A 12527-nucleotide genomic window follows, 5' to 3' on the forward strand; every position below is an offset into this window, starting at 1 on the left:
ATTTAATATTAAATCAGATATTTAATTATATAAATTAGATTGAAATAATTATTTATCTTATCATATACGCAATAGAATATTTTAATACATACTATTTTCATTTTGTATTTATACGGTTTACAGTTTATAGATTCGTTTTTGTTTAGTCATATTAATTAATTTTGTAGATTACCATTAAATGATTATTTTTGAAATAAATTCGATTTGTCGTTTTTCGAATTATTTCTTTTAATTATTATTTTTGCTTTCAATAGTTTTCAAATATTGTATTTTAAATAAATATTTCTTTTGTGTTTGCACATTTTTGCGGAAAAAAAAGAAATATATAAAATTATAAATATTTTATAGAAACAAGATTATTCAAATAATTATTTTCGATGGTCTGAATTATTTTTGTTATATCCATTATTGTTATTTTTATTTTTTTATTTTTATCGTAGAATAATGAAATTTTTTTGTTATATAAATGAGCGAATATACAAAATTCTTTCAATTTCTTTACAATGAGGATATATATATATTGCTTGTATAAAACTTAATTATTAACAATTAAATCAATTACTTGATTAAATTAATAATTAAAGTAATTCAGGATTTTAATTTGCCTTGCTTGGACGAAATAATGTCGTTCGTCGTTTAATCGCGTTGTGATAACTATTCATTTGACTACGGGGATGAGCAATCTGGATATACAACAAAAGTGTTTATTCAAATTTCAGCAGCATGGAATATAGTTTACGCCGTTTGTATCTTAGTTCCCGACGAGCTCGATCGCGAGTATAGAGTTATTGTTGTCAAAAGTGGAAACGGAGAAATCGACGACGATAATCGATAATGTTTACTTTTCGCCGCGGATGCACTTCTCCTTTTCGGCTCTCCGACAGTAAAATTGCGGCAGAAAACTGCTGCGCACCCTTGTAAAGTTCGCGCATAAAACGAAACGAATTCGTGACAGCGTTCCGTCGGGGTGTACCATTTCAACCCTTCCTCCCCCGGTACCAGATAAATCGTGAAATACGATGATTTCTCGTGTTTCGTTACACGAATCCCCGCGCCGGCGCCGCGTTTCCTTCCGCGCGCGCACGGGACGGACGTTCGGAATATTTTTATTTCATCCCGGGCGACGCGCGAACGTCAGTCAGGGGGATGAGTTGAAAAGAGAGGCCGACCCCAGGCTCTTTTATAAATGATCGCGCGATGTTGTTTCGCCGCACCTCCATTTTTCATGCGAGAATGGGATGTACATTTTGCATCGAGATCATTGTTTTTTTCCCTCCCTCTTCTTCCCCGCCGGTGCATTAAGATGTATTATTCAGGATCGATTATCGATCCACGCCGTTATTTGAATATCGCTGACAAATATCAACAGACATTGTGAAAATAGCACGATTCTATATCGGTCTCTTGATATCGCGCGTATCTAACAGGGTAATCTTCTGATTAGAATCATAGACACGTTCTATTCTACGTTTTTCATCGTTGGGCATAAAATGCGGAAATTCATTCGTTAGCTTAGCACAGAAGTCGGTTGTCGGATGTGTTGGCTGTTGAATTTGAAACCGAATACTACGCTCGCCGAGCTTTTCAATATTTCAGGCTACTTCACGTAGTCGCGCTAAAATAAGAAAGACAGGAACGGCGCGGATTGAATCATTTATTCAACGAATTTTTGCGCAGCTTTCGATATTATTCTTCGCAGCGATGCAAACTTTACTCCGTATGTAGTATGATACGCAGGATTATTTTTTTTCTTTTAGAGATTTACGTGCGATGTTTATGTATTCTCGACGAATTTAGGAGCTATTTATTTTGATACCCGCGTTAACGGTAAAATTGATTCCGCGATGTTGCCAGGATAATTAAATATTAAATTAAATGTCTGTTAAAGCATTTTGCGATTTTTTTAATTCAGAAAAAAATTTAATTATTCGATTTAATTATTACTTAATTGTATATTAAATTAAACGCTAACTGAAAAATATCGCCTATGTCATATATGTAATTTGCTATTTTCAAGCTCGCTCCGGTTTATTAAAATGAACTGTAATCACGGTCGTTAACATCCCGGTCTGACTATATCCGTGCCGTTTAATTGATTCGAAAACTTTCCGACAGTGGGTACGCATTTACCGCCGTCGTTCCGGCGGCGTTGCGTCGTCGATAGTAATTACCGGGGGCCGCAGTAATACACGTTCTCCCTCTCTCTTGTTGCACCCCACAGATGATAGAATGAATAAAACATGCACAATGCCCGTTACTATCCTCTCGCGAGCGTTAACGCTCGATATATTGGAAAGGGTACGTCGTGCTCGCGAGTTATCCGAACGGGCGAGTTTTGTTGTCCGGCAGGAAGAAGGGGGAAGAAATGACTTTTATGGCTGCGTTTAGCGCTCTCATTGTCGGGAAGCCCGAGTATAATCGGGAGACAGCCAGCGGGTGATAGCGTTTAATAAAGTTAATATCATCCTTGCACGCGCGGTTGCAAGAACGGGCTGAGGGTTAATAGCGAGGAGTGAACCGGCATCGTATAAATATCGTTTATATAGGGTGTCTCGGTTGCTCGAAGGATAATTTGAGAAGGGATGATAAGATCGTCTCATTACTCGTTATACACGAGACGTCGTTATTATTTCTCGAGTTTGTTAAAAGCGACGGAAAATTCAAGGATCTCGTTCGCGAATAAATCTTCGCAAAAAAAGGAGAATTTATTGTTTTGTCTTACAGAGCTCTTTAGAAGCGCGGCAGAGGCTGGCCCTCTGGATATCGTAAAGCTTCGCAAGGGAGAGAAGCTCCTCAACATTTCGACCCATCTACCGCCGAATACGCCCGATACGCCCTATGTTCTTCAGGTAAAGTACATTAAAATCAGCCTACATAATTATATTTTTACATCCTGTGTATAATATCTGTTTATTAATAATGTTGACTCGTACGAACGTAATGATGCAGCGTGACTCGTAAATAATTTCTGCGTATCAATGCGACGATAGTCAAATGGATAATGAGTTGCTAGGACACTTATTGTTTTACTTGGGCGATCGGGGGAAAAAAAAAAGATGTGCGTATCAAAATTCTTGCGACGCGAAACGTTGAAATATCGTGTGTCTTAACTTGCGTATTTGTTCAAGTTTATGGTGTAATTTCTTGAATTGTGAACTTTGCACTCGTTCATTTCAAGTAACTCGCTTTTATTGTATTTTCTGTTATTGAATTTAATCACTGATAATTTTTTTTGAAAATATTTTAATAGTTTTTAACAAACAATTCGTGATTTTTGAAAGTTATATAAAAAAGAATTGTTCGTTACACTCGTTTGAAGAAATTCGATGCATGAATTTTGATTCGTGTTTTTTCGTAGCGACTAATTTTTACTGGAACAATTACGTCAAGAAACATGTGCTTCAAGCGAGTATAATACCTCTTGCTTCCGGGTAATGAGCCTTAAATTTGCGTAGCATTATATAATAGCATTACCATAATTAGCTTCATCGCGCGTGTGATGTGTATCAATATTGTCGTTGAAATAATTACTTAATTGTATATTAAATTAAACGCTAACTGAAAAATATCGCCTATGTCATATATGTAGTTTGCTATTTTCAAGCTCGCTCCGGTTTATTAAAATGAACTGCACGGTCGTTAACATCCCGGTCTGACTATATCCGTGCCGTTTAATTGATTCGAAAACTTTCCGACAGTGGGTACGCATTTACCGCCGTCGTTCCGGCGGCGTTGCGTCGTCGATAGTAATTACCGGGGGCCGCAGTAATACACGTTCTCCCTCTCTCTTGTTGCACCCCACAGATGATAGAATGAATAAAACATGCACAATGCCCGTTACTATCCTCTCGCGAGCGTTAACGCTCGATATATTGGAAAGGGTACGTCGTGCTCGCGAGTTATCCGAACGGGCGAGTTTTGTTGTCCGGCAGGAAGAAGGGGGAAGAAATGACTTTTATGGCTGCGTTTAGCGCTCTCATTGTCGGGAAGCCCGAGTATAATCGGGAGACAGCCAGCGGGTGATAGCGTTTAATAAAGTTAATATCATCCTTGCACGCGCGGTTGCAAGAACGGGCTGAGGGTTAATAGCGAGGAGTGAACCGGCATCGTATAAATATCGTTTATATAGGGTGTCTCGGTTGCTCGAAGGATAATTTGAGAAGGGATGATAAGATCGTCTCATTACTCGTTATACACGAGACGTCGTTATTATTTCTCGAGTTTGTTAAAAGCGACGGAAAATTCAAGGATCTCGTTCGCGAATAAATCTTCGCAAAAAAAGGAGAATTTATTGTTTTGTCTTACAGAGCTCTTTAGAAGCGCGGCAGAGGCTGGCCCTCTGGATATCGTAAAGCTTCGCAAGGGAGAGAAGCTCCTCAACATTTCGACCCATCTACCGCCGAATACGCCCGATACGCCCTATGTTCTTCAGGTAAAGTACATTAAAATCAGCCTACATAATTATATTTTTACATCCTGTGTATAATATCTGTTTATTAATAATGTTGACTCGTACGAACGTAATGATGCAGCGTGACTCGTAAATAATTTCTGCGTATCAATGCGACGATAGTCAAATGGATAATGAGTTGCTAGGACACTTATTGTTTTACTTGGGCGATCGGGGGAAAAAAAAAAGATGTGCGTATCAAAATTCTTGCGACGCGAAACGTTGAAATATCGTGTGTCTTAACTTGCGTATTTGTTCAAGTTTATGGTGTAATTTCTTGAATTGTGAACTTTGCACTCGTTCATTTCAAGTAACTCGCTTTTATTGTATTTTCTGTTATTGAATTTAATCACTGATAATTTTTTTTGAAAATATTTTAATAGTTTTTAACAAACAATTCGTGATTTTTGAAAGTTATATAAAAAAGAATTGTTCGTTACACTCGTTTGAAGAAATTCGATGCATGAATTTTGATTCGTGTTTTTTCGTAGCGACTAATTTTTACTGGAACAATTACGTCAAGAAACATGTGCTTCAAGCGAGTATAATACCTCTTGCTTCCGGGTAATGAGCCTTAAATTTGCGTAGCATTATATAATAGCATTACCATAATTAGCTTCATCGCGCGTGTGATGTGTATCAATATTGTCGTTGAAATACATTACGAGTTTATATCGCGAAACTTTGATTATCTCTCTCATACGTTGTCTTTTATCTATATACAACCTTTTACATATTTACGAATACACACATACGCACAAACACATTGATCTCTGCTTGTTAAATTGAGAAAACTTCAAAAGCGTTTTAAAATTACATTAGACGCGCGTTTATAAAATTCTTTTGTTATTTTTTTGTATAAAAATAAAAATTCCGATGCACACCTGTGATAAAAATATTTGAATAACAATTTATGTAATTAATTGTTATTTATTTAAATTTTTTTCTATTTTCACGAAATTAAAATTTGTATTTAATTTTATTTTTAAGATTTCAAATTAACTTTGTTCTAATATTTTATTATTATCATTTTTTTAAATAATATATTAGCAAAATCATAGATTATCGCGAATTATGTATAATTACATATACAGATCGGTGGGCGAAAAAAACGAGATGTTATTTTAAGCGAGATATCAATTTTTTTAGCACGATACACGCGTGTTAGAATACGCAGCGTATATTTTATGTGTTTATGGTAGTTGATTACCCTTTTTTCAAGATCGTTGGTGCGCATCCCGCTTCCACGGGGGTGATCGAAGCGGAGGTGCTTTGGGCCCTGGAGAGGCGCGTGGCAACTCTAGAGCGACAATTGCGAGAGCATCAGGAAGCTTTATACGCCACACCCTCCCTCGCTTTGCGGGAATTGAAACGCCAAGTGGATAGTTTCAAGAACAAATTGGAGAACAACGATCAGTTGAACTGGCTTAGTAAGTACTCGTATATTTAAATACAAAGTGCCTCTGTCATAAATTCCGGACGACCTATTTTAAAGTATTACATCAGTAGCTTTACAAAGGTAATTGTTTTTAATTACTGTAGAGATTCAACGATGATTTTGCTAAATAATTTTGATGTAGAAATGCATTGTGGTTTTAATTGAAAGCGTTTGCGGTGTTTTAACAAAGCATACTTCAAAGATTGATAAAACTAAAATATATTTATTTTCAATTTTCTCTTTATAGAATTTTTTTATAATAAGATAGAAGAGTGATTGATTATTTCGACGATTCTAAATATGGCGATATCGATCAGCTGATTGTTTTAAGACTTAAGAGATGACAAAATTTCCCGATAGACACTTCGTTTTGTCGGAACCCGATTTTTGTAATCGGATTCCGCGGCAACGACCACATAGTATCGAAATAAATGAAATAATTCAGCGAAATGGAAATTCGAGACTAATATCAATTTTACTTTTGACGTAAATGGCGAGCATTAGCGAAATGAAACGCTCTCTCTGGCCGTGCCGTCATTATTCTCTCTCTCGTCGATGATTATATACATGATAATGGTTTCCCCTTTTCTCTCTTTTTCTTTCTCTCTCTTTCTCTCTCTCTCTCTTTCTGTCTCTCTCTCTCTCTCTCTCTCTCTTTCTCTCTCTCTTTCTCTCTAAATCTCTCTTTGGGTCCATTATCATAGCACAGCGCATATATAATAAAGTGTACGCGACTGTTAAAATTGATTTGTTCTTATGGTGCTTTTTTGTGTTCAATTCGAGGGTGAACATTCACGGTGCTGGATCGATATACAAGATCGAAATGGAAAAATTGTGCAATTGTTTCTATTCTTTACGAGATACAAAAAATCTTGATGACATTGCACGCACGGGATCGAAGCGAAATGAAATTGAAGATAAATATATTTGAATTGACGCGCGAGAATTGTCTCAGGCGTCTCTTTTGCTTTTCAATTCGCACTTCTTTGTTATATTATTCTTGCGCTTTTAATTTATTGGATACACATTTAATCCCGTAGTTTTATATTTAGCGTGACATCTCGACTATTTGTTAAAAATGATAAAACTTTGATGATTTTATTTTAAGGAGATTATATAAAAATATGTGGAGTATATATAATGAGCTCGTGTTTTCATGTAAGTTGTTTTTCTCTAAAAACGCGTAATTCTCTTAAAAGCCAAATTATGTATTTTCTATGTTGCCTGGTTAGTTAAATTCTTGGTAATAATTAATCATATTTTTATATTTTAGCGCGCTAAGTGTTAAAATGAAAAATATGCGGGTATTTTTATTTAATGTAATATAAATCGCAAATCCTTTCGACGGCATTCGAAAATATGGAAACGCTTGAAATTTCGATTGTTCCATGCAACTCGATAATCCTATTAGCGGATCGAAAAAGTTATCACGATTCAAGTTAAATATACGAATAATCCTAAATACAATAGAATTAAATACGATCGAGCTTTTTTAATTGCGGTCATTAAATTAATATTGAAGTATCGCTTTTATTGTACATTAAATGATTCGAAAGTAGTTTTAATAATACAAATAATATTAAATAAAAAATTTGAAATATAAATAAATAGAAAAATAGAAAACAATACATGTGATATATGACGAGATCAGGAAGACAATAAGTTAAAATGGATTATGCTAAATTAGATATAAATTTTAATGTCATAAAATGAGAAAAAAAATTTAAATAAATTTTAATTAATTTAAGTTCATGGATTGTTCAAATATTTTCCCGATATTTTAATAAATCTCAAATTTTCGATTTGTCGTAGCATTTAAGGATTAATCTCGAAATGTTCCATTCGATACAATCGCAGCGATAAAAATTTTCTTCTCGATATTTTTCTTCCTGCGCTAACATTCGATGCGAATCGAGATCTACGTTTAGATGCATTGGGATAAGTCGATCATCTCGGTCAAGTATAAAAGTTCCGCGAAAAGTTTTACGGGGCTGGCCGTTCGAAGGCAGATGACGGATATACGAGTGAATAAACAGCGAGGATCGTGCGGCCGCTGAATAAATATTTGTTCATGCAGGGAACTGTTCTAGGTATTTCAGTTATCTTCAGCTTCTAACCGAGCTCATACGCAGGGTGGTTTTCTGCGCATTTTCCGTGGACGAGGAAAACTTTACGATCGGCTATTATATTAATTAATCCTTCCAAAATCATCTTTGCTCAAAATCAATCGCGTGACATTCTTTTATATCGTCGAAACTTGATTCGTAGGAGATTTTGTGACTTGCGCTTTTATTGTGCATTTCTGATTCTCCGCAAAATTTTTATTAAGAGAAAATAGAAAATTTTCTGGAGTAAAAGAGGCCGGTGCGCGCATAAAGCTCAGACTCTCTACATGTAGAAGATAACTCTCAGTGCGTGAAATACTCTTTATAAAATTTTGTCGCGTGACATAAACTGACGCAGAGTTTACGGAGAAAATCGATATTCCTCGTATTCGATGTTTCTTTACGGCTGGTTGTTGTGTCGCAAGCCTCTTACAGTGAAACGTAAAAGTTTTCAGGAGCTTAATTTGGAAATCGCTGTCTTCCGCAGGTCTTTACAAGCAACTTTCGGAGCCCATCTATATGGATTCCTGCCGCAGATTGCAATATCGTCGAAAGAGTGACAGCATGAAGCGGAAAGTTCGGGAGAAGTTCCTCAATATCTGGTGAGTCAATCAATATTATTTCGACTCAATTGACGTAAGATTGTAGGCAACAAATTGTAGGCATCGGTTCGTTTATATATTTATGGTTTTTTATTTAGTATGAACGACACATGTGTGACAAACTCTTACGTCTATACAGAATGAATTGGAAAACGTAGTACAGTCGTAAAAAATGATTTCTTGTTGAAAAAATAAGTTGGAAATTTTTCGTACGAGGTTTTTTTCAGTTTCAAAAAACTAAACGAGAGAGAGAGAGAGAGAGAGATTGTTAGAGATTATTCAAGAGTTTAAATATGAGGTATCAATTTTTTAATTTTCAAAATCAGCTTTCTCGAAAATATGTGAGAAGCCTCGCATATAAAAATTGTATTCTGTACTTTTGTTCGCAAGAGAAATTATTTTTTTCTTGATTGCATTATGTTTGTACTCTATATATAAAATATATAATAATTACATAATAAAGTATATAATAAAAAGAAAACAAACGCGCACATATGAGACAGGATAACAGAAATCCGATAATTTCTTATTTTCTTGCATATCTTCTCGCGAGGGGGACAAGTTCGCGTTTATCAGCGACACAGTGTTAAAAGAATCGACGAGACGCTTATCCCCTATATAGACCGATGTAAATCTTCTCCTAATACCGATATTACGTGGGCAGGATCGGCAATGAGGTGCTTTTGCGCGGGATGTTCGATCGAAATGCCAATATGCCGTTATACTGGATGAGCGGCCATCAGCGGCCGCGATGATTAAGCGGCTGCGATAATCCTATCTATTAAGCAGCAATATGCCGCTGTTTCCAGTTACATTGTTGTACAACGGCGGTTTGATCGACCCGACTCCGAAGATATAATATGAGTTCGCTGCGTTCCCCATGTCATTGTGATAAAACGTCGATGCGCAGCGCGTATCGATCGTTGATCGCGTGCGTAGATAGCAAAAACGCGATCCGACCTCGAAGATTGATTAGCCGGGGGGAAAAGTTGTTTAACGCGGTACGAGACATTGATGGTTTCGTCGCTGTAGGGTGTTACTTGCACCGCGTCTTTCGTGTACAAGTAAGAAATTTTTATATTTACTGTACGCCCAATTAAAAAGTTTTAATCGAGACGTGATGTAATGCCGATAATAATTTGATTAATATTGATTATTTGTTATATTCGTACTTTCACGGTTGACCGACAAGTTTTAAAGGATGTATTGTAACGATTAAATTAGTTATTAATTAGTGAGAAATTATATAATTAAATTAATTATTAATTATTAATTTCTTGCTTGCGAAGAGTCTCTAGATGTACAACAAGTTAATATTTATTTGCGTTTAAATACGATCATGTAGTCATTGCAATTTATTTATTATGAAGCGAATGAGAGATATGGATAAATCATAATGATGTTAAAGCCATATTGCAATCGTTATTGAAATATCCTCTATTGAACTTCATAGTCAATAAAGCGTCCACATCGGTGGCTTAATTTTCCGCATTGAACGTCAAAGATCAAAGGATGCGGCGCGCGCAAAATTAATTACGTAGCGATGTAGAAAGTATGGAAAATTTGCGAGGAACGATTATATCGGTGAATTAGGAATAAACAATTTAGTTGGAATAAAATATCGATTATATCGTGTACCGAAATATCGGAGGAATTGATTGCCGGGAATAAAGTATCGATCAATTTCTGTTTTGAAGCCACAAAAGAGATAATAAATCGACCAGTAATTTAACTTCACGTGAAATCTCGACACGCAAACAGTCACGTTCCTGGATATCTCTATCTCTCTTTTCTTCTTTTTCTTTCTTCTTTTCCGATTTGCCTATATTAAACGCGAATATATATTTGTATGTATTACGCTTCTCTTTTTAACGAAATTTTTTCAATTCAAAATAAATTCGAATTCATGCATCGCTATTTCTTGAATAAAAATTGCATACGACGTGAAACACGTTCGATAAAATATGAATTTTGCAACCACAGACTTTAGAGACATACGGAATATTTTAGCATGAGTTTTATCGCGAAGTATATATATGTATATAAAAGTAGATAGATATAAAAGAGCTTTTTTAATTTGGCGGATTTAATTGAAAATCTCGCGATTTGCGATTAAGGATTATTTCTGGTACTTCTCCTCGCGTGCAGAGAATATCACATTTACACTCGATATTATGAGACAATCGAGAGTGGCGGAACACTTCGCAAATAACAGCCGGAAGACGAATTAATCCTAAAAGTTGATTGATTGATTGATCTACGATGATACGAGCGCGATCTAATGAATCTTTTTCTAAGGACGATGTCCACTTTTGCGGAAGATCACCACTGACAGTGTCGCGACAATAAATCCCAGATAAAACTGATATATCGATTTTGAGCCGCTTAAAATGAACGAGTTGTTAAATCACATCTGCGCAATGTGAGCGACATTGCGATACTACGATTGAGAAACGATACAGGATTGATTTGTTTTGTGTTACAAGAAAAATTATAATATAGGTATTAGTTGAAAAATCATGAAATAATGATATTATGGCAAGAACATGAATATAATTTTTTGCATCTCACTACCTTTACTTACAAGATTATTATAAAATAAGAGTATAATATTAATAAAGATAACTTTTTAAAGATTTTCGAAAGAAATAAGAGATATTTTTCTGTTGGCGAAGAGAATTGTCTTATAATATAAGAGCAATAATTTTTAATATTAAACGATTATGTATCTCAATGTCAGATGTTCATCAGCTGATTAGTGATTTTGAGAATGCAGAGCAGATTGTTTGAGCGTAAAAAGATAGCTGTTTTATACGACATAATTGAGCACTCTCATATAAACATATACGAATGAAATAACACACACGAGAGAAATTCAGATATACGCAGTAGTAAAAGCCGTCGCAGACCAGACGCACGTCGATGCCGAATCGATTCTAATATTAAAGCCGCTTTATATTGATTATTGAGATTGCTTGAATCTAAATTGACATTGGCACACGTAGTACCATCGCGTATGACCGTCTGGTTCTAAATTTTACTTAATTATAACGCGTACATCTTGTGTAAACACAAGATGAGATCTAACACGCAAGTAGCGCTAAATAAACGACACGTAGCTGTTATTATTGCCGCATTTCCTTTGAGCTAGGCTAATCGCAAAACGAAATAACGTTTATTACGTTAATAGTATATTTTATAATATTGCTTCTTAATATTATATGTGGATTAACACAGTAAAAAAGTATACGGATTCGTGAACGTATGTTTGATGAAATAATCGTTACTTTGAGCAATATGTAATAAAATTCATACAAATTGTTAGTTAATTACTGTAGCGTTAATAAATTTCGACGGAAATTCCGATATTAAATTTCACGAGAATCGTAATAGGAACAATTAAATCGTTTATACCTTATGAATTCACAAATAATCGATGAGCGTGCTTTACATCTCCAATTATACGAGTTACTTGTATAACAATGTACTTGCCGAGATATATTCTCAGATTATCCATTTAATTATAATTTAACTCATACATGCATCTTTTTCTGAATTCTCCATTTACATTTATTCAATATTTTAATTTTTTAATTTACAGGTAAAATGTTATTTGTCAAAGTAATATTTCTAGTTGCGTGAATTTAAATCTTATAATTTTTCTCTCACTTTCTATAAAAATAACTCTGTGTGTTAATTTATATATATTTCCCAATTATATAAATATTTTTAGTGAATTCAAATTCTTTTTTTCGTAGAAAGCGTTTTTGGAAAAATTTTAAATTACATAATTATATATATTATGTCTGTTCATTATATATATATAATTTATTAAAAATACTTAAAAATTAAGTATGTATTACAGTGAGCGCATTATTTGCTGAATCTTCGTAAACAAAATATAATTTTTTATATATATGACATAACATATA

The 12527-nt window shown here is 34.7% G+C and overlaps 1 protein-coding gene across 1 annotated transcript in view; it reads left to right on the plus strand.

Moving 5' to 3' along the window:
- Window positions 1-12527, plus strand: part of LOC115236692 — an 81506-nt gene that overhangs the window by 56380 nt on the left and 12599 nt on the right. The window contains 3 exon segments of the mRNA XM_029809298.1: window positions 2725-2849; window positions 5673-5880; window positions 8481-8595. Coding sequence (XP_029665158.1) covers window positions 2725-2849; window positions 5673-5880; window positions 8481-8595 — 448 coding nt within the window.

This window comes from Formica exsecta, unplaced genomic scaffold (genome assembly GCF_003651465.1).
Source record: "Formica exsecta isolate Colony F162 unplaced genomic scaffold, ASM365146v1 scaffold26, whole genome shotgun sequence".
Lineage (NCBI taxonomy): Eukaryota > Metazoa > Arthropoda > Insecta > Hymenoptera > Formicidae > Formica > Formica exsecta.